Raw genomic sequence first — 24,347 nt, forward strand, 5'->3', positions numbered from 1 at the left:
AATGTGCGGACGAAAGCCCAAGAAGAGTCACTGAATAACAAAACAACATGTACACCGTATTTCTAAAATAATGTCACAAAAACAAAAGTGTTATGTGTGGCTGGGTTTCTTTCAGAAGCAGCCTAAATCATCTAATGCGCTGAACTAAGGGCGAACCAAGGGGGGCCCAGAAGGGTCATCACTTCACAACAAGGCCCACATCAGACTGTTAGTGTTGTTAGGGGTAGCATGCAGTTAGATATATATTAGGTTAAAGTGGTTGCTTTACTGACCGAAATCACTGACAGGGAACTTGAGCCGACCATAGGGTTATGTATCTTACATTGGTTCCCCCACACAGCCAAAAATAAGGTCACAAGTACATTTTTAGATGTGGGCCTCCTATTGGCCTAGCGGGAAATCACCACGCATTGGAAAGCACAGAGGGGCTCTAATATAGGTAGACGGAAAAAGGAATTAATTAAGTGGGCGGAGTGTCATGGACTAGTTCGGCTACAGCTAGCAAAAAGAGCGTACAGTGAGAGGGCCCTGGAGGTGGCAAGGGTGTGGGGGGCATTGGTTGTGCTTCTAAAGAATCCTGAGGATGCTGGTGATGACGCTCCCCTGACTGCAAAATCTGAAGCAGTTGATTAGTTAGTTTACTGCCATGCTCTGTACGCTATGGTGACGCGGAATAGTCTAAGTAGTGCTTCCCACCATTACTGTAGCTTCGATCACGACATATAATGTTTGGTGCATTTACACACCTAAACTGACAACAGATCCAAACTACAATACACATGTTGATTGTATGTGACATGCCTGGTGGAAGGTTCGGGAGGGGCTAGTCTGCGGGGGTATAGAATTGAATTAGTATAAGTAGTAATATTGCAATGAGCGTTGACTGATTTTAGCATAATGTAGATTTTCGTAGGGTGAGTGGGAGAGGTTAATTCTAATGTGGGTTAGTTATACTGCATGTGCCGCCATAGTGATGTTATTATCCATCACATGTTTTGTAACCTGTTGTGCAGTTTTTATAAAGATGTGTCAACCTATTTGAAAATTGCAATAAAATATGTTTTAAAAAAATCAGACTGGTAGTGCTGGGCAGAAATGACTAAGGACCCTGGACATCTTTTATATACATTCTTGTTCCAAACGTTATGAATGTAAAATAACTAAATAAACGGATGGTAAGTAGGAGTGTGACTTGTAAGACGTTTTCCACCTTCCTTACAAACAAAATTCATTTTTCAAGACAAGGCACTTAGAAAACTAATTTTTGGAGAATGTGTCATCACAACAGCCATTGACTAAGAATGAGAAACACGCTTAGGGATGCAGACAGCAGTGTAACCACATCCTACTCAATAAATAATATACCTCAATAAGAGGCACAGCGCAGCACAAATGGATTTTTATTTTCCAGGTAAGCAAAACAGTAGGATTTTGGATTACATTGTGTCAAATTGTCTTCTGACTAAACCTGTTGCCACAGTGATATCTCAATTTCTTCCAGGAAATATCTCCAATGGCATCATTTACTATTCATGTTTACTAAATGGTCCATTTCTTATCTTGAAAAGGCACGTTTTTTAATAACTCCTGATAATGACAATAAAAAAATCACTTGCCTGTCACTGGCGCAGAAAATCTTCCCGTCATTACATCAAAGTGGTTTCCGATATTGGTCTCCACGCTGCTGAAGATGATGCCGCTGTTGAGGTTGGTAAAGTGCGTTGCCATGGAAGCCATGAAGGCCACCTAGAGAATAATGTTTTTAGACATAAAAAGGAAAGATAATTGAATTGTCACAAAGTTACCTCTGAGAGCGGTTCCTTGCTATTTTGAGTCGCCCCTTACCCTCTAAATATTATAAAATATTCCACAATATACACTTTTGTTTTTCCTTATATACACTTTTGTTTTAATACACTTTTGTTTTTACTTATATACACTTTTGTTTTTATACACTTTTGTTTTCTTTTTACATTTTATACACGAATGATATTTTTACTCCCAATAAAGACTGAAAAAGTTTCCATATTGCTTCACAAAAAAAAGAAAAACTATCCATGTGCTGTTTCGTGGGAGACTGAGACAAAGGGAACATCTGCGGTACAGTGAATCAAAATCTTATTGTGCTCCCCCCTTATGCACTTCGCCTTGGGCATTTTACTCTCCCTCATTGCAATACAAAATGTAAATATTAATATAACCATACAGTTCATACACTGCAATGTGATGTTCTCTGAGAAACCAGGACCAGGGTAGTCCTGAAATCATGAGGCAAGTTACCAACTTTGCTGCATATCCTAGAGTCAACCATTAAACTATTTAGCTGGAGAAGGATCATCACTGTACTCCCAGAAGATGTGGTACTACAGTTCCCTCCAAGAAACATCGACCTTTGACATCCAATGCTTGAAGTGAACGAATATATATATTTCTATATAATGCCACTCTCGTTATATTCTGTTTTTGAACTTTTATAATGTTAGAGCTCACATTCTGACATATGTTTTGTGACTTATAATAGCCTATATATGTTTTCACCTGTTCAAATGACAGATAATTGTATACTATCTGTTTGTTCTATGTAAAAGTGCTCTGTTGTTCATTGGGTCTGGCCCGCACTACATAAAAATAAATAATAAATATTCAAAAGAAATAACTATTTTACAAAATTCAACTTAACTAGATAGTCAACACATTTCTACCAAATGTTTTTAGATGTCAGAGTGTCACCCTGTCTACACCTATTATTATTTTGGGTTTTATATAGCAAAAGCTAGGCCCGAAGGTCTAACTTGATGACGGTTGATAACATCTACAAGCGGTACATGAGGGGATTCATAAGAGTCATAGTTGAACAATACAGCATTAAGTGGTTATACAGTCACACAAGTATAGCACAAGGATGCATTGAGGAATGGCATCAGGAACAGAATCGGAGACTGAAATGAGTCATATCAGATAGGGTTGTCTGAGCCCTCAGGAGTGAGATCCCTCACACACCAAGAAGGGTGTCATGCTTCATCATAGCGCGTGTTCCTAGTCGGACCAGCGTTGCAATGCCCGACTGGCATGGGGCTCTTTGCTGGAAATCTTTTGTATAAAATGCTGCATGTGAACTGTGGGTGTGGGCTGGTCGTGTAGATTGGCCTAGAAAATGTATATGTGTGAAAGAAAGTACATGTAAAATTGACTAAGAAGTCCTCAGAGGAATTTAATAAATTAGTCCACTTGTCTAATTAAAATTTTGGTTGCTATCAAGAGAGACAATGATCTTTGATAGCTCAATGAGTCAACATATTTCTTGCTGATTAAAGTCAATATTGATATAGTGCCAATTCATTAGGACTGAATTTTGTCTAATTTACAGAGTGGTTGGAATCTTTATTTATGTGTTTCCAAACATTACCAATCACAAGTTACCAAACGTGGTACAAATTAATAACTTGATGTAGATAAAAATCGACCCTATTTGGGTATTGGTAAAAACTCCTCAAGTGAAGGCAGAGCAAATTCTAATTAGCATAAGGAATACATTTCTGCGTCTACCAGCAGACCTACCCTGTCTCTTCTTCCTGTGTAGAGTGGAAAAAATGTGGTCCTGAAGAATTGTCACTTGATCATTATTGACTTTAATTGGCAAGAAACATGGTGACCCACTGGACTGAACTTTTGGCAGCTGTACATTCTAAACCTGATGAGTATCAGGAAACAGCATTGTACAAACTCAACTTCCTGAGCAGAGATTGTAGAGTCAGAACATATAGGGAGGATGACAGGCAAACTCTGGCTACTCTGAATCAGCAGTACCCTGCAAAAGCAACAATCTTATAACATCAGATGGTGTTGTGTAGTTTCTACAAATCTATATAGGATCTGCCCATTTAGACAACAGAAACTGTGGGTTTGGTCTCCAGACTGATTCCAGACACCCCCACCGGATATGTTTGCCTGTATACCAACTAGCTCACAGTGCCAATGTAAACGCCTCTTTCCAAGGAGAGAAAAGCACCTGGCAGCTATCGAACAGGACAACCCTGTCCCATCAGGGATTGTGTAAACAGTACAGTACTTTTCGCTCAGTCACTCATGCTCACTTTGTCACAAAGAGATACACAGAATAATCAGTGGAGACATTTTTCAATAAGCATTTATTGAACCAGCGCCATTGTTGTCTAAAATAGGTGTACTGAAAAAACCATAAGACAGAAACAGTTATAAATGATTATAAGCACCAGCAGAGTAAATGGATGGAAGATTTCTACCATAGTGCTAAAACAATGAATATAGGCAGGTATATAAATACATGACAATTATAATGCATACTCCTACGATGCAACCCTAACTGGATGTGCCTAAGTATGTAGGTGCAGAGCCAAGAATTCCCCTTGGATGAAGCCAACCCCCATTACCTGGTGTGAGAGAATGAAGGACCCCGTCTTGGTCTTGAGAAGCACACCCTGCGAGGGATGTCAGACCACTGCGTGCAGGAACTTCAGCGTCTCGCGTCAGTGTGTCAGCATGGAAGTCTTTCTCCTCTGCTTGCCCCAGCAAAGATACGGTGTATATATACCCAAAACGTACCCTCAGGGGTTCTAACCATGCTGTGTCAAGTTGGCCGAGGATGACGGAAGGGATGACCCTTATACATATTTATTATGCAGAAGATGGTAATCCTGCTGAGAGTCTGAGAATCCTCATGCATAATAAATGAGCTAGTTTTCTGGGAAAACCGCACAACATGTGTGCAGCACCTAACTAGTGAAAAGGTCAATACCAAAAACTGTTATGTAGTACAATGGCAGGGAAAATGTAGTTGAAAGGTAAGGTGACTACCCAGGCCTATATTGGGGTACATTACAAAACATAACATGGGACAAAAGTGCAAAAAGCTAACCAAATATTTGACAAATTTCAAAACTATTACACAGACCTGTACAGCCCTAAGACCAGTCCAGAGGCAACTGCCCTGGACGTTGTCTTGGATACCATAACGTTAGCATGGCTGGACCCAGCACACAGGCTATACTTCAATGCATCCATAACAATTGAGGTGATCACTTGAGTCATACATAAACTATTAAATGGCAAGCCTCCTGGTCCCAATGGACTTCCTGTGCAATTCTATAGGAATACGCACACCAATTGATGTACAGAAGCCTAGAAGTACATGATGAAGCACTCCAAAAAATGAAAATTGCCCGACTCCTAGGAGAGGCAATGGCGATAATTATACTCAACCCTGGAAAAAACACTGATAGGACAAACTCATATAGACACTTATCATTCATTAAAACAGGGAGTAAATAGTGGGCAAAGTTTGGCAGGTAGAATACTGACCCTACTCCCCAACTTGGTCAGACCATACCAATTGGGCTACGTACCTAGCAAATCTACATCACATAACCTTAAGGAACATAGATGTAACAAAGAGGTGAATGGGGTCTGCCAGACCGCCCTCAAGAATCCCTGAAGAAGTCAAGGGGTAATCCCCTAAAGACGAAACATGTGTTGGCTGGGCACAGAAAATTAAAAGACAAAGACCAAGAAGAAGTTCTCTGTGTTATGTTTACTAAAAGATTGTTTATTGAATTAAGCGTGTGCTAAGGATTGATGTTTCTGTTTCAAAGACCAAAGGGTCTTAAATGTGGAGGAGTTTGGGGTGACCCCCCCCCTGCCATTGGGCACCGCAATAAGATTATCATAAATGATCATCATTTATCTAATGTATCACAACATCTGAAACAAGCGCCAATATACACCTAGTATAAATTCACCACATTGTTGTAATAATCTAGATAATTGTGACAGCTTGGCCTAACCTACCTGGGAGACCTCTAACAAGGGGAGACGTTTATGCAACTAGAGACAATATTACTCCAAGACAATTAGAGCACTACACATATTTTTATACTATAACTCAAGGAGGCCTTTTGCAAAGCTAAGGCTATTTTCCCCAACCCCACCATATACAATGACATACAGAGCGACGACTTGGTGGACCCACCTCCAGCCAGACAGAAGTGGAAGAACCACAAATGACAATTACAGATACACAATGGGCATACTACTACAGACATGGGAGAGGTCACCCAACCTACAAACTTTGATTAGTTCACTATAAATTTTTGCACAGATTATACCACACACTGCTAAAACTGCATAAACGTAGCCCTAGATCAGCCACATGCTGTGGAAGATGTGCGGACCCATGGGAGGTTTTCTGCACCTTGGCTGGGGGTATGCCCAGAAATAGAAACTGATTGGAGGGAAGATAAAAAGATACTATCAGACACAGGAAGTAGACAGCTGGAACTGACCCAACCTTTGACACTGCTAAGATGTGTTCAAGACCTCACTCCATGAGATTGAAGACTTACATCAATACTTCTAGTACTTGCCAAATGGAGGGTAGCCATGGGAAAGGATAGAGGTTCGGCACTAACACCTGAAAAATGGCAGCAGGATTTGGCATCTTGCAATGAGCAATTGTAGACACACACACATATATATATATTGCAGTTTTATATAGCGCATACCTGACCCGAAGGTATCAGAGCGCTTTACATGAGCACCAGTTGCTTTACAGACAGACACATGCATTTTTAGGCACAGGGAAATTAAGTGATTTGTCTAGAATCACAGGATGCTTGAGTCTACCGCCAGCCTCGAACCTGGTTCCACAGCTTCAAAGTCGGTCACCCTAGCCGTTAGGCCACACCCTCGCCCATACTGTAAACTAATGCCCCTCAAGAATAGGCCCAAAGATATATGGGGCCTGATGCACCGGTATTCCTTGCAAATTGACTATCAGACAGAGGGGTGCACAGCAACTGAGCACCTCACTCGCAATGTCTCTAGGCGAGATAAAACAAGGGAAAAGCCATTAAGGTCATCCACAAGAAAGATAACAGGGAGGACAAGATTACCTGGCAACTGAATATTGGCTAGTGTAACTGTGAAAATAGTTGTGATTATCAAAATGTTTAGCACATTGTGGCATCCTATGGCTAACACTGATGTATGCTGTAATCAGTGTCAGCCCAATAGAATATTTGTACTGCATTCTAGTTCTCCATAGTGATAGAATGTTAGGATTGGAAGAACAGACAGTTACTAGGAGCCTGGATCTGATCCTGATGCCAAATCAACTACTGAGGCTGGAGTGTTATTATTACCTAATAAATAAAGTAACGCCTTCTACAATCAACTTGCTGCCTCTGCCTCCTACCTCATTTCATTGGCGACGAGGATCGCAGAGAAATGTTAGTATACTATCACACACAATGGGCAACTGTTTTTGAATACTGTTGTTTAAAAAATCAATAAAATAAAAACAAACGTTTACAAGTTACAAAGAAATAGAAAAACGAATTAATGTGGAATTTATAACGATACTTCAGAGAATGTTTTCTATCTTGAACATGAGGTCAATCCCACAGACGAATTTGAGACCAAAACTGCAGTGTCAGAGTTGGGAAAATCCAGGCTGGCGGCAGATTGACTCATTATGCACATGAAGATAGGTTAAACAGTGATCACACTGGAACAGCAGGTGCTCTGAATGTATGATAATTGTAATCATACAGCTGCTCATTATGTCAACAATGAAAGCTGTGTCCATCATTCGAATCCCAGCAAAAAGATAACGAAACAGTAAGTGCCAGATGTTCTCTTTCATCATTTTCAGAGTATTGTTTGTTATTCTTTGTTGCAGAATTAACGAGTTTCCCCATTGCCAAGAAGTTTTGTTGACTGACGAAATAGAGGGGTCTTGTGTTTGAAAGCACAACATGTAAATGACTGAAGCAGATGTAAAAAAAGTACAATTTTAAAGTCTGTTATTTATTCTTATAAATTTAAAATTAGGCATTTAGCATTTTAATGAAAGCTTTGGATACCAACCAAACGCAAAAAATTATCAAATTATATGGATTATTTATTCAAATCCTCTAAACACTCCCAATTACTAGGTTTCGCCTGCAAAAAAATCTATTGTTTTTATATAAACTTAAAAGGGATTAACAACCTGCCTACTCTGTTTCCTGGCTTCTCATTGGTTCCGGTGTGTGTCACTTACCTTTCCTCCATTCCTATTGGCTGTAGTATATTTTCCCGCATTTATCAAGCTTGTTCCTTGTCTGCTTCTCTTATCAGTTTCTCGCTGCTGAAATACTGTCAACACCTGCTTTGGTGTAACTATATTTTTTTAAGTATTTCCTTTTACTCTTGCAACATATTTATAAAACAATTTATCACCCAGAGAGACTAAGTTATTTGCATAGACTCACAGGATGTTGCGCAGCGCCATCAAAACTCGAACCAGGATCCCAAGCTCTCAAGTTAACAGCTCTAGCCGCTGAGCCACATCCTCTTGATGTAAGTGTAAAAACACACTTCTAAGAGCAACGTCTGGTAAGTAATTAGTATTCATTTATGGAGCAGAGAAACAACATGCACCTCGCCAGCTGACCAGACCCTAACCGTCAAGTCTGGATTCTCACCTGGCTGAGGCAAGACACTAGAACCTACAGGGATTCTGGAAGACTACTTAAAGGGCAAGGAAAAAGGAAGACTTAATGATAATAACAATTTTCACGAAAAATGATTTACAACACACCTCCTTCCCTTAGGGTAATGAAAATCTTGGTATAAACATTTAATATATATAATCATTTAAATAGACTGGTAGTCTACGAGATCGTGAACATCTAGTAAACTGTGAAACTGAGAGATCTTGCGAAAAACATCATTTTGAGAAAGTGTACCATTATTATGATTTTTTTGTACACCAACCTGGTCACAAGCATCACCACCACCTTCCTCCCTATGATTCAATGCACTTGGAGATGTATTCATTTCTTCTGGAATGGCAATCATGTAACCACTGTTATACATTGAATCATGAACTTCTTGACTTATGTTTTTAGAAGATGTAGATTTCTGAAACAGAGCTACTCTGCGAATATTCCACTTTTCATCATTATCTAACACTACATAGTATGGAAAAACTTTTCTGACCAAATATGGACCTCTAAATTTGGAAAGACCTTTTGTCATCCTACCTGGTTTAACTTTCACCAAATCACCAACAGATTTTGTACTCATACGAGTACCATGGGATGAAGATATATCTTTGATCAGACTATTCTTAAGCCAAGAGAGTGTACGTTTTGTACCAGCAAGTCTTCCTCGCATAAGTTCAAAAGGAGATTTTCCATTTTTTTCATGGGCAGTAGTATGTTAAGGCCACACCATTTCTTGAACAATATCATTTGAAAAAGAAGCTGAAGAACATGTCATTTGTATAATGCCCTTTACAAACCCGGTTAGCTCTCTCACAGAGGCCATTTCCTTGAGGATTATAGAGAGTAGTGCGATGATGTGACACATCACAACTAGACAAAAACAAACGCATTTTATTGGAAATAAGTTGTGTACCATTATCTCTAATGAGTACAGACGGGAAACCTTCCTTTAAAAATAACTTTCTAAGAAAGTGTATAGTGCAATCAATGGTTATCTCTTTCACAAAATCATATAAGCCACTTTGAAAACAAATGCAAAGCGATGAGAAGATGGTAGTTCATCCATCGGACCAATGCAATCTAGACAAACACTGTGCCAAGCTAGATTCGGAGAAGAAATATGACCCATATTAGACTTATAAGCAACTTTTAGTCTCTTTTCCCCTTCCTTACAATAAGAACAATTTTCAACACAAGATGCTGTTTGTGTATGAATCCCCGGCCACCAAAAATCTGCTTTAATTCTGCACTGAGTAAGTGTCTGACCTAAGTGTCCTTCATGTGCAAGTTTTATCAATTTTGATCTCAATTCAAAATGTGGAATAAATCTATCACCCCTCAAAAAATATTGTCACCATAAATTGAAAGTTCATCCAATATTTTGATAAAAGGCCATACTGGGGGTAAAACACAGCTCTCACAGCCTAGTTCCTAATTTAACAAGATTTATCACTTTTCTCAAAACAATATATTTTTCCATAGCTGAGCACCACTCCTCCTTGGTGAAAGTGCCTTCCCCTAACCTTACAATGTCATGGATATAAGCCACTGCACTTTCTTCTTGACTTTCAAACAAATCACTGCAAGAATGTGAACTCTCCACTGGAAGCCTAGAAAGACAGTCAGCTTGTACATTGCGCCAACCTTGAATATAGGTGATGTCATATTGGTATTCTAGTAGTCTAGAGGCAAGTCTTGCTAATCTAGGTGAACCTTTACCGGCCCCACCTGGTGACAAAACACATACTAAAGGCTTGTGGTCTGTTTTGATTTGAAACTTTGTTCACCACAGATAAAATAATGTACTACCCGTGCAGCAGCTAGAGCTTATATCTCTATAACTGAGTACGTTTTTTACGAGGTTGTAAGGGGACGAGAGGCAAAGGCAATGGTTTTCTCCCCTTGCAAATGTTTGTGTATTAGAACTGCACCCAAAACAATACTACTCACATCAACCATCAAAATGGACTTGGATTTATTGTCAAAAGGCGCCAGAACTATTGCTTCACACAATTCTTTCTTTATGGCACTAAAACAACTAGTGTGTGAATCATCCCACCTAAATTTCACTCCTTTTTTAAGTAGAAATCTCAAAGTAGCTGTTTTATCTGAGAAGTTCTTAACAAATTTAGCATAAAAGTCTATTAGACCCATAAAGGAATGCAGTTGATCCTTATTAGATGGACACAGGGCTAATTGTATGGCCTCTAAAAGGTTTTTTTTGGCTTGACTCCTTCAGATGATATTTCATACCCTACACATTCTATTTGTTGAACAAGAAATGAGCATTTTTCTTTGCGCAAGGTCAAACCAGCATCACCTAAACAGATTTCAATATCTGATTGTGTTCTGAGATAGTGTCACAAAAAACCAATATATCATCCTGGAAAAATACTGCTTTCTTGATGCCCTTAATTGTCTCCGTTATAATTCGCTGAAATACGCTGGCCACTGAGATAAGTCCAAAGGGCAGTCTAGTAAACTGGAAAGTACCCTCATGAAGGCGAATTTGATGGTACGCGCTCTTCAAGTTTAACTAAGTGAAGAACTTTGCACCTTGCTATGTGTATACTAATTCCCCAATATTGGGAAGGGGAAAGACATCTGCAACAACATTTTTATTCAGGGATCTCAAATCCACACAGAGTCTGATTTTTTTATCAGCTTTCTGCGTGATCACGACTGGAGATACCCATGATGAAGCTTCTACAGGTTCAATAATGCCACCTTGTAACATTTCGTTAATTAAACTTTTCACTTCTTCCTTCACAGCAACTGGTAACCTTCTCACTTTGTGTTGTGCTGGTATGGCATCACTTTTCATCTGAATTTTGTGAACATAACCTTTAAGTTCACCCAATTCTTCTCTGAAAACACTCTTTTCGTCATGTAGAATGTCTTGAATTGAATATTCATCCACCACCATGACCTGCACCGGAGCTCTAGGATTGACTATTATATGCAAGTTATATTGGTGAATCCAACCTAGAATTGGTGGACCATCAACTGAAACATACACTTTCCAATCGGTAGATCTGTTCTTAAAAATTAAATTAGATTCATTGACCTATCAGGTCAATAATTTCACCTTGATATCCTGTGGGACATATGTCACTATCATTGAGTGAAATGTCACCCTATTCACTCCTGAACATTGATTCAGGTAATATGGTATACCTTGAGCCAGTATCCACCATGAGGCTTATAGTATGGCCATTAGTTACAAATTCCGTTTTAGTCTATTCTCTCTCTTTTCATTACAAGTGATAATATCTGGATCGAAACTATCTATTACTAAAATCTTGTCTTTATCGCTCTTGATTTCTGGAGAGTTATCTACTAAAATCTTGTCTTTATCGCTCTTGATTTCTGGAGAGTTATCTTCAACTACCGCTATTCTTTTTTTTTTTTTTGAAACATTTTTATTGAGGTACTTTGGAGTCAAAATAAACAATAACATGTATAAATTCAGTCAGCAGAAAGGAGCAAAATGACCTCTCAGGGATACTAATTAATAATACTAATTAACAAACACAGAGATAAAATCATAATATGCTTTTTGGACCCAAACATACAAATACACTTTAATCAAAAACTGAATTCCAGATTTTATCGAACTTTCTAGTCCCTCTGATTTGTTGTGCATATAACAGTTCAGTCTTTCTTACTCTTTTAATTTTATCCAACCATTCCTGAAACAAAGGAACCTGTATTGACTGCCAGTTCTGGAGTATCAAGGATCTTGCTACAGCTGAGACTATATATAGCAGTTTAACCAAATGATCTACCAGCCCAAGAGCCGAGTCATAACCATAAAGTGTTAATTGAAGGGTGTGAGTGATCTTGAAATTGTAATTAGAGCCTAGGAATTCAATCAAACATTTTGTTCCAAAATGCCAGGATTTTTGGACACAGTGCAATAATATGGGACCAATTGGCGGGAGAAAAGTGTTTACATCTAAAGCAAGTAGCGGACGTATTAGCATACATTTTAGAAATTAAGGCAGGAAATTAAGGCAGGAGTACGATATAGTAACCATTTGTTGAAAAAGAGCATTCTGCCCCAGTTGGCCCCTCTCAATACACTAAAGTTCAATTTATTTAACGTTTTCCAAGTGTTAAAGGATATATTATTATTATTATAATTAAGTTCCTAAAGCGCTCAGCTACCCGTAGGTTTCCCGGCGCTAAAACCAAAAGGTGAGGGGGGAAAGTCAGAAGATAATTATGGTTCTCATGTTCCTGCCATTTTTTGATTGCTTTTATACTAAGGTCTTGTTCAATACTTTGTGCGAGACAACGTTTCCATTCCCCCGGCTTTCTAGTCAGTGAGGTTACAAGGAGGTCAATCCATATCTGATTTGGGGTACTAATAGGTTCAAGATCTAATAGATTCAGCGTTTTATAAAACCTAATATAGAAGCAACTTAGCATGAAATTCCCTTGAATTAATTGTGACATCTGTGCTGGAGTTAGCCACCTGCCATCTCCACAGAAGTCTGCTAGTTTATGAAACCCCGCACGGTACCAGTTACCTACAATTTCTGAGGTAATTTTTATCTCGGTATGTACAAAAACTTGTCTTAAAGGCGTCAGAAAGTTAAATTGAGGAAGAGAGTATCTTTTAAACATACCATCTCGTCTTTTGAACAACCAGTTCATTGTCTTGTATCTGACGAGTTTCAGGGATCTAGGCACTAATAACCGAGAGGGAATTTGAGCTTCAAGACAAATTAAATCCATAAAAAAATTAATAAATAACTCTGGACCTTGTATTTCGGACTTAAAACTGTGTAGGTATTGGGCCAAATAGGCATTGTAATAATCTTTAACGTTAGGTAGCGCAAGTCCTCCTTGCTCCGTATCTGCATATAGTGTCCTTATTGCTATACGAGGAGTTTTCCTACCCCATATAAACCCAGAAAACAGAGACTGTCTTTAAAAAAAAGAGCTTGGAAGAAAACATGGTATTGTTGAAAATAATAAATTACCGCTATTCTTGATTCAGGCTTATTTCAACACATTCTTGAGAAATGGCCTAACTTACCACAACTGAGACATTCTTTGTTGTTAGCATAACAAAATCTTGCTCCTGAAGTATGCGTATTACTGCCACATCTTGTGCAAAATGTATCTAACATTTTGTTGGGATAGATTTTCTTTTTCATACTCTTTCCTTTAGTTTTCACAACATCTACATTACCCTCTCCACCAGGTTCACTCTCATTCATCAACTTCTCAGACACTTCAGATATTTGACCTTTGGAACTACATTTTTTAAATTCTTTCATGCACTTCTCTGATTCTTCTACAACCATGGCTAGGTCTATAGCCAATTTTAAGGAAGGGTTTTAGCTGCCCATAAACTCTCTTGTATTTTCCTATTATTACATTGTACGATAAGCTGATCCCATATCAGCTCATCTGCCATCTGTCCAAAATTGCATTTGACAGAAAGCTCACAAAGACTTGCAACAAAATCATCAATTGATTCCTCGCTGCGCTGCTTGTGAGTATAAAACTTATACCTATTCATAACCAAGTTTTCTTCCTTGGCAAACCTCACTTCAAGTCTCGTAACTGCTTCTTTGTATTCATCAAGTGCAGACTGTCCTGATTGAAGCGCCTGGGGAAAATAATGAAAAACTCTTGACCTTCCTTTCCGAAGGCACTCAACAATAAAGCCTTTTTCCATTTTGCTGAAAAGTCTTGTCCATCATGAGCTTCAATGTACTTATCAAACACCTTTATCCAATCTTCCCACGAGATGGATGGTGTGCCAGGTTCACTAAGGAATCGTGGAGGTAAAGTCACAACTACTTGTTTGATTAAACACTACTCAGTTGTGAATCACACTTGTATTCACTCTGACTTAACACTCTAGTAAATAATAGAAACTAACAAAGATGAACTAAAAGTAATATCAAATATCACAATATTGAATATAAGTTACAATAGTTGACTAGAAGATAAAGTTCTAAATAGATTGTCTTAGAACAAATGTTTACTAAAAATGCCTATGTTCAGATTCCTGCAGATGAATAGTTAATTGTTATAACTCTCCCAACAATTAATCTGAAAAACCCTATCAGTACTGAACATTGGTGAGCGTATCACCGAGATTACGTCAGAAGAAAACTTTCTTATTGTCAAAAATAGCACTTACTAAATGTCCAAATGTAATCGCTAGATGAAACGCTATGGAAATATACTCTTTGATGAGTGTATCATCGAATACACGCCCCTAGGGAAAAGGCTTTGATAAATGTTCCCTTTGATGAGGGTATCATCGAATACACACTCGTAGATGAAGATCCAGTTTTATTATTAACAAATAGGGCTGCTAATGTCTTGACGTAGTTTGTTGTCTTGACGCAGTTCGATGTACGTGGAATAACAGCGTGTGCATGCGAGAAAATGCCAGGAAGATACTTGTTAGGTCTGTATCTTAGCAACACCACGTCCGCTTGCACGCTGATACTTGCTCGTGAAGGAGCATCCGTATCTTGGCAACGTCGTGTCACTGAAGGAAGACGCAGTTGCATAGTAGCACTTCTCTAAACGTCACAGTCATGTCATGCATGCGCTCGAGCCTCAACTCACAGTGTAGCTGATGACGTAAGTTTCCTCAAAATTTTCACTATGTTCCTTGCATCTTGCGTCAAAGGCATCAAAGGATCATGTTCCGCTGCACGGCATAGATTCTTCTTGGGCACGGTGTCGCTCGTTGTTCTCTCGACTTGTCCCCTCTTCTTCTTCACTGCACGTTAATACTTAGATGGTCCTCGCCGTCTGGTCAGCACTCAGGATCGTCGCCAAATTGATGTAAGTGTAAAAACACACTTCTAGGAGGCACTTCTGGTAAGTAATTATTATTTATTTATGGAGCATAGAAACAACATGGACCTCGCCAGCTGACCAGACCCTAACTGTCAAGTCTGGAATCTCGCTTGGATGAGGCAAGACACTAGAACATACAGAGATTCTGGAAGACTACTTAAAGGGCAAGGAAAAAGGAAGACTTAATGATAATGGCAATTTTCACGAAGAAATAATTTACAACACCTCTCCACTCCTGTGTTATCTGTCAGGGAGCTCTTTCCTTTACCCAGAGGATGATTGGTGAACACAGACCTTTATTCATTACATAGGCGAAACCAATCAATTAAACAACAATCGGTGTACAGAGTTCCCCCAGGAGAGCTTAAGAATTTTAGCTCAGCCAGTATTCTCTCTCACTTAATTAGACAGGGAGTGAAGTGAGGATCTAGAGTGCGTGGTGTAGACCCATATTCCAGAATGTAAGGATACCTCACACAGGCTACCGGCAGGACTACTACTGTAGCCCCAACCGATGGTCGTCCAGCGTCATCATCGGTATCCTGCTCCTTCGGCAGGCTGGCGGTGCAATGCCCGTCGGGCAGCGATGGAAGCTGCACTTTTGGTGGAGATCTTCTATTCTGGGCCAGCGGGTGTGTGTGTGTGAGGGGCCTAAAGGGGTGCAATCGTGAGCATGGTGGTGGGATTAAAAGAAGTCAGTGAAGTCCTGTCGGTGATTATTTTAATAGTCAGGCTTCCTGCTTCGATTAAAAGATACAGGGGTACTAAGGGGTGGTAATGCAATGAGACCAACCCTTACTCAACCCTTGAAGTGAAAAAACTGGTCAACATGTTTCACGCCCTAAGGGCGATTCATCAGGACCTGGGTGCTCATAAATTGCTCGGATCCTCAAAATTAGGAGGACACCAGAATACGACCTTAAGAGAGTGTCGTACCGAAATGGTTCCACACAGGGGACCTCCTGGGAACGAAATGGTTCCACACAGGGGACCTCCTGGGAACCTTACTGTTTCCTCCTGGAAACCTCACGAGCTGTCCAGGTGGGACCGGCAGCGAGTGAGGAGATCCTCAAACGTCGCTGCAGGCAGGCTTCTCTGCACCTACCCCTCCCACTGGAAACCAATAGTCTGGACAACCAATCAATTACCAATGCTTGTTTTTTTATTTCCCATTCAATTGTTTCCCATAATAGACAAAAACGGCCCTGCCAGTCCCGTCCAGCAAACACGAATATCGATGGGGCAACCCTGTACTCCTAAGAATATGGGTGTACTCAATGGTCAGGTAATAATGGTACTTTTGATTATTATTGTTATTACTATTATTATTAGTCGTAGTAGCATTATTATTATATTTACTTCTTACACCTTCATACAATAACTGAGTAAGAAAGTGCCAAGGTTACTCCTAATATGAACAATCCAAGTACAGACCTCATAATCCACCAAATCGTACTTCAGTAAAAATATACATTATTAAAATAGATACAATAGGAGCCCCAACATTATAATACGGTATAGTGCAAATAGAAATGTGAGCAAGTGACAGAATACGCAACGTTTTGAAAAAGCAAACAAATTAGCTGCAATCTGCTTCCACATGGGAGACAAAGGTTCTAGTCAATCTTATTGATCATTTTTCCAATCCAATTGACAAAATCAGTCCAAAGTCAAACAATATTGTTGACTTTTCAACCCCACATTATCTTCAGCTTTATGGTTTAAATCTCTTTATTGAAATTTTCCAATATACATAAAAATAACTATGTAGGGTTGGTTGTTGTGCCATTAACAGTGACAGATATATGACCTAAAGGTCCATGCCAGGCCCACCAGTATGACAATGGGTCCGCACTAAGGTAGACACACCTCTCATGAAATGAAATTCGCAGGAGAAAACAAAACAATGCAAAACATCATAAACCCCCCCTTCCCCAAATTATCTTCAGTTTTAAACTTCCATTTCAACCTGGCAAAGTAAACCTTTTGCCAGGCCAAAACATTCCCTTTAAATACATGTAAGTCACCCCTACGGTGGCTACGAGGGCACGGTACAGTATACTTAAAAGGTAGGACATATACTATTTTCTATGCGTTGTATTTGTTTATTATTAAACACAGAAGAATAACACAACATTGAGGACATGTACTCTTACGTTTTACATGTTCTGGTAGTGAAAAACTCCTAAATTCTTTGTTTAGCTATTGCAAGGCCTATCTCTCCCATTGAAAAAACATTGGAGTTGTCTTGTTCATTTTATAATTGTAAATTCCAAATGGGAAGGAATAACCCCTTCAAGTTTGGCACTCTGGAATCACAATTTAAAACCCTAACTAATGGTCAAATTGCAATTCTGAAAACGCCACTTTTAGATGGTTGCCATTTTCTTGCCTTAGCCATTGGGTGCCTGCAGCCTGTCTCTGATAACATGACTAGGTGTAATTGGCAGTTGGGCTTTGTGCATTCCTCCTAGCTATCCAAGCACAATGGGAAGTTTAGGTGTGACTGAGGGCTTGGACGTCACTGACAGGGTGGGAGAGGGGAGCTGAACACAGCCTCACCTACATTTGTCCTTCACACAAAGGGCCTAATGTCCCTTCATTATCATTTCAGTCAGCTTGGAGGAAAGGCAGGGGAGGGGAGGCAGGAACTTCTGTGCACTTCAAAGCTACTATCTAGAACTTTCTCCCACCTTCCACAACCAGGGCACCTGTGTATAAAAGAAGGACCTCAGACACCGACTCTTCAATACACTTCTGGACCTGTGAATAATCTGCCTGGACGAAACACATCTGTGCTGCTGAATATACTGTTACTCTCTTAGACTTCTATTCTGAAGGAGCTACTACTCTGCTCTGCTGACCTGCTACCTGTGCCCAGTTGCCTGTGAAGGAAGAACTGGACCTGCAAACCATCTTGAACCCAGGATCCCAGAGTGGCTCAAAGGGCTAGTCTCCTGGCTTATTGATCTGAGACTCAGGGACATAACAGGTTCCGCAACAGCACCTGGACACGTCCTCATTGAGTTTCTAACCCCAACTGGTGCCTCTCAGGTCCTGCACCCTGGGTATGCCTCTCAGGCTCTTGAATTCAAGCTTGAGGGTTCATTGTGACCACGATCAGTCCTGTTCACACTGAAACCACTTTGTTTGCACTGAAAATCACTGCAAGCCACCGCCAGCCGGTTTCTTCGTACAGCAAACATCGATAGCCATGGAGAACAACTTACCCAAGTCTTCCTAGCCTCCCACAGCACCCAGCTGAAGTGCCCGGCCAGCTCCTTTTTGCCCTGCTGACCACCGCCAGTGATACTCTCCTTGCTCCCTGCAGCCCTCTCCAACTCAAATAGAATTATTTGCACGAAACATGAGAAGGTGAATCTTCAGCTGTACAAATCTAGGACTGTATCTGACCCGTGCAGCATCACATTCGGCCTGAACTTTCGAACTTGAACCAGCCCAGCACAACCAGATAATCGTGGTTGGTGCTTTATGCTTTTAGGCAGCACATTGCAGTTGACTCTTTAAAAAATAAAAACTCCAGTTATACTGATTGGATTTTTGTCTTTTTGCTCTTGTTTTAGTTATTACATTTTACTCTATTTTTCTAACCTAGTGTGGGATCTTTTTGTGTGGTGTTTCACTGATTTACTGTTTTAAGTGTTCCACAAATACTTTACACATTGACTCTAACTTAGGTCATGGGATTGAGCACTGTTAATTTGAGGTTTGCTTGTACCTTACCATGACTAGGATTGTGGTTGCTGCTTGTCCAGGACTGACACCCCAGTCAACCAGTAACCCAATTTCTAATAGTTACCATGTCTTAAGGAGAGAGAACAAGCACTTTAACACTGGTTAGCAGTGGTAAAGTTCATAAAGTCCTATGTCCAACAAAAACAAATTCAGAAAAAAGTAGGAGAAGGGAGGCAACATTTTTGTGGGTCAGCCTGCAGAGAGAATCAGATCCAACAATCATACTTTGTCAAATCTAATCAAGGAGATGCCTTCAAATTACTTGTCAACATTGTCATCTCCCCCCTCAGCTTAGGCACCTTCCTGGAAGCCTTTCAGAAGAAACTAAAAGTAGACCCAGACAACCTCTGGAACATTTTCCATACCTACCCTGCATAGGACAAATCATTTAGAAAGCAGTCACCACCTAATTACAGTATCTCAACAAGAACACGTCTCCGAATTCAGCTTCAGACAACGCTGAAGCAAGGGGGCAGCTACCCTTCAAGTAATCAACATGCTCATTGTCAATGACAGAAAGGTCATGTCTCTTGATCATGATTAATCTCTCCAGAAGCTTAAACATAGTCGAACATCAAGCATTGATTTAAACTCTGTAAGCATGCATAGGCTTGTCCCACAATAGTTTACTTCCTAAATCACCAACCAACACCAGCTCATGCATATAGGAACAACTAAATCAGTAAAACCTTCATGTAGAATCTTCCAGTGATCCATCCTCTCTCCATTCACTTTCAATCTGTACATGGAAGTTCTCTGAACCTTATTCATTCTCAAGAAGAAGATCCATCACCATGATGATGACACTCACATCTACCTCCAATTCTCCTTGACAGTAACATTCGATGTCTCACAACATCCCTAAGGCTTGAAGTCAATAGCAACCTAAAACCTAGTCTAACAAAGATATAAGTCCTCCTCTTCACCAACAGTTCCAAACAGCAGGTCTAACCTTTGATATCCAATATGACCCTCAACAGCTTAACTCTTAGGCTGACAGACATGAAAAAATCACTTGGATTAAATCGTGAAAAAGTCCTTATCTTCAAAGAACACCTATAGAACATGATATTAACTCAGAGGAAGACCGTGCTGCAGAAATCAATTTACTTTTTAGGGATCTAATTGTTTAGGTCCTATGAAAATTGAATTACAACTTATATGGACACTCTCCTCTCATTCTCCAGCAGTAAATCTATCTGACTTCCTGCACCAATGCACACACACAAATGCTTAAATAAAAAGTCTAACTACCCAGAAAGCAACAACTATTACCAAAAACAAATTTGAAATGTGTAGTCAAGGAATCATATTGCCAGATACAGTCTAAAATGGCAAACTATAGCCACCAATGCTTAGACACAGCATACATTACCGTGTCATAGCCATCTAATCTTTCTATGTAATCCTAAACAATAAGGATCAGACTTCAAATCACAAATGTAGGTGTCTAGTCATAGTCTTAGATGCGCAGTCCCAGCCTTATATGTCCATGAGTAACTTCTTAAGGCTACTCACTGGCTTCGTATGCCAAGAAGCTACAAATGTGTAAGTACATAATTGTGTGCCTAGTACAGCCCCATAACTCTTGGTGCAGATTCCATTTACTTACTGCCGACCTGTGAAAAAGAGAATTATATTTTTGGGATGAAATGGCCACTTTCTTCAATAAGACTCAATCATGCAAGATAATAACATAGCCTATTGAGGAAATACTGCAATTTCAGATGGCACTGTCTTGCTAGGTTACAGCATAGTCCACTGAGAAAACACTGCTTGACCATTTTTAGGTACGGCACAAGCAGTAGGTCTTTCTAAAGTAGCACCAAACCCACTTATGAAATTAAAGACATAATTGATGAACTAAATAACATTCAAAATAATTACAGAATTTAAAGGACCAGAGAGATTTATGTTTTCAAAATGTTTATTACAAAAAAATGGTCATATGAACAATAGCATTATAAAAGTCAATTTTATTTGTATGTGCATTGCAAAACATAGCCACTGGACAAAACAAAAACAAAAGAAAAAGTTACCAGCAAACTGTTCAGTTCTACACTGTCCAGAAAAGCAAGAGCATTTCAGACTGGCATACTGAAATATTTTCAATCTTACTGGTGGTGTTCTGGCGAACTCCTGTCTCAGCTCCAACGATAAGACAATCCTCTCTATCCCAGCTTCCTGCTACAACTATTAGTCCCCATTTCTTAAAGATGCTTCCAAAGTCATTGCTGATCTTTTTCACAGCTCCCAGGCTTCCATGGAAGACAACTAGGGTCCAAACCTCTCTCCATCTAGAGTTCACACAGGTCCCTTGCCAGCTAAGCAACTGATCATCTCACTCAAGCTGATGCTCTCCCTCAACCTTTTGTATCCCTGAGACAGTACAGGGTGGCAACTATCTGACTCTTACAGAGCTCACCCAGTTTTATATAGGCCTCATGCAGGTCACACCCCTGTCATCTTCGCTGGCAGACAGCAGACCCAAACTAGACTTCTACTTTGTATCTTCTTTCTTCTCACAAGGGTTTAGGAAGAAGTGTTCTTATTAACTAGTGGTATGGTGGCATTTTTATCCAGTGCACAATGCAGTGATTGATGGTATTTCTCGCCCAATGTCCAAAGCATTCCCACCAGCATTCATCCTACTGCTTTTGCTGCACTTACTGTGTTGCTAGCCTGTGAAGTCCCAGAACATGGCTTGTCAACAATTTTGCCTGTCCCCAGCAAACACTCCTTCTCCCGGGTGGTCTGGCAACATGTCTCTCCTCTATTGGCAGGAGAGAGGAAAGTCTGAAGGGACTCTCAGGAAGAAAGGCTTCAGTAACCTACACTTCCTCTTGAAATAATCACGTTAAAAAACAAATGTCAGCTTTGGGCTCTCGTTTGTCCATCTTTTGGCACATCCAGGTGGCATAATATAGATAAGTGACTTAATTACCCATCCTTGGCTTCTCTGCTCTCAAAAGCAGTCATATTGTTCTACTGGTATGCTATGTTTTTGTTTTTCATGTCTCAAGGTTTAATCACTGTCAGCAGGAATTTTATGGCACGACCAGGCTCATCTTTAAAGTCTTTCCATATTTCCTTTAATTGAACAGCAGCCAAGAAAAACACAAGTTACTCTCCTGACAATCCCAATGGAAGCAGGCAAACAAAAACAAAAGGGTGACTTTCACTTTCTCGATACAGCGTTGTTCATGCCATTGTAGCTCTCAGTGGCTGGATAACATAACGTGCTTATGTTTGCACCTCTCTTTCCTGGCTCCACCCACATAGGCTAGGGTGCACAGCCTATCAACCATCAATCTACCAATTTAAAGGGAGTTTTGTGTGCAGATGTCACTTATTTAAAGAACTTCTTTTACATATTTTAGCTCATGGCTATGTTGCTGCATTTTTACTTCTATGGTCATCGAATAAATTAGGAATTTGCGTCACCGTATTGGAAGTTGTTGATATACAGTGTTTGTGTGTGTGCGTGCGCGCAGTGGCAGAGGTTTCCTACAGAAGGATGAGGGAGAACAGTTATTTAGAGAAAATGTAAGGGCTTTCATTCTGACTTTGGTTGCTTTCTCAGTTGGGCTATGTTCTCCACTATTAAAAATATGTTTCTAAAGTAAAGTGAAGCCTCGGTGTCAAGCCTGTTTGAGATCTGCACTGGGAGAAAATCTAATAGGCAATGAATTGTTGTTTTGGGCCCAACATCCAAACAGCTTTCAGGGGTTTGAACTGGCAGGTTCTTTGCATAGGATTAGTACTCAGCCATCCAGATACTGTGGTCAAGAGTTAGCGGTCTCAGCAACAAATGATTAAATCTCCTAAAGATATTGATCATATCAACGATACTGGTGATGACAATACTTATCATACTCAAGACATACATGATGCTGTGTCAGATGACCTCTTTTGGTATATCGGTTCTCATTGTAAACAAAAGGAGCAACCATCCATTGTTTAGCAAGGGGAGTCCTCTTAATCTTCCTTTGGTAAATATGACATTTTTGACACTGTAGTCGTTCCAGTTTTCAGTCGAGTCCTAATTCATCACCAAACATCGTGGGATAGATTACTAATAAAAGCATTACAAAATATATTTTTAGCAGGTTAAAAAACACACAATGTTGGGTTTTTTTCAACAAGTATGGAAAAGACCTGAAGAATGGTGCAGATCGTGCCCAGTCCACTTGTCAGGACAAAGCCTTAGATGTCATTGATCCACTGAAAAAATTCTCAGATATAGCAGGTGCTAGATTAGATGGTTCCCCATTGATCCAGTGTATATTTCTAATTGGGCCCAAAAGGCTTTAAGAGGAGAACAATTATTATTTTGGTTGCTCACACGTTGCGCTCTGTCATGTTAATACGGCCCTGCATGACAGAAGGCAGCGTGTGAGTGATTGTACTCATTGGTCCCTGCCCACATGGGATTGAAAACTCTGATGACGATATTGAAAAATGGTATAGAATGCCTGGAACATATAGGAGTGTTCTAACCATATGAACTTTTCCTGTTGTAACACCCTGACTACTGTTGCAATAATACTTAGAGGACCGTCAAAAGGGTATATTGACACAGGAATCAACACCGTATTCACGCCACCTTTTGAGCAAGAACTAATAGTATTTCGAATTCTGGTGTTTGCCTTCATTCACGACTAGGAAGGTTTTTCCTGTACCATAACAAAATCATCAAGATATATGAGCTAAGCCCTGAACAAGTCTGTTTGGAAGAAACGTGTTGACTATGGGAAAATAAGAGAAGTTTTAAAATGAAAGTATTATGAATAAATAAATCAACTCTTCCCGGGAGTCGGTGCATTATGTAATTCAGTCATGATTAAATTTCTGATTCTTTATTGACCTGTACATTACTAGAAGTGTTGATATTGAGTGGGTGCTAAGTCAAATTCTTTTCAAATATTGATTGAGTTTTCTCCAGTGTGGATGGCTAAGATGGCTGGTCTTCAAGACTTGGGTATCGCTGTGTCTAGAATATAACCATAACCTACGAAAGTGATATGTGGGATCTGTTTTTGTGCCTCAGCCTGTTTCTTGTACATAACTTAGGGATATGTGTTATATATTTTGGGAAGATACAAGGTGTGGTGAGGTAATTAAATCTTCACCTGTTATCTCATACATATGGTTTAAACCATCATAGGGGTACCCAGCTATTCATGTTAAAAGCTGCACAGCACTACCAGCACCTTATTCTTCTTA

At 39.8% G+C, this 24,347-nt stretch overlaps 1 protein-coding gene across 2 annotated transcripts in view; it reads right to left on the reverse strand.

The window, feature by feature from the left end:
• Window positions 1–24,347, reverse strand: part of C1QTNF3 (C1q and TNF related 3) — a 514,740-nt gene that overhangs the window by 56,188 nt on the left and 434,205 nt on the right. For both annotated transcript variants that reach the window (XM_086962927.1, XM_086962929.1), the window contains exon 4: window positions 1,617–1,746. In XM_086962927.1, coding sequence (XP_086819053.1) covers window positions 1,617–1,746 — 130 coding nt within the window. The remainder of the gene's footprint in view (window positions 1–1,616; window positions 1,747–24,347) is intronic.

This window comes from Lissotriton vulgaris, chromosome 3_1 (assembly GCF_964263255.1).
Source record: "Lissotriton vulgaris chromosome 3_1, aLisVul1.2, whole genome shotgun sequence".
Classification (NCBI taxonomy): Eukaryota; Metazoa; Chordata; class Amphibia; order Caudata; family Salamandridae; genus Lissotriton; species Lissotriton vulgaris.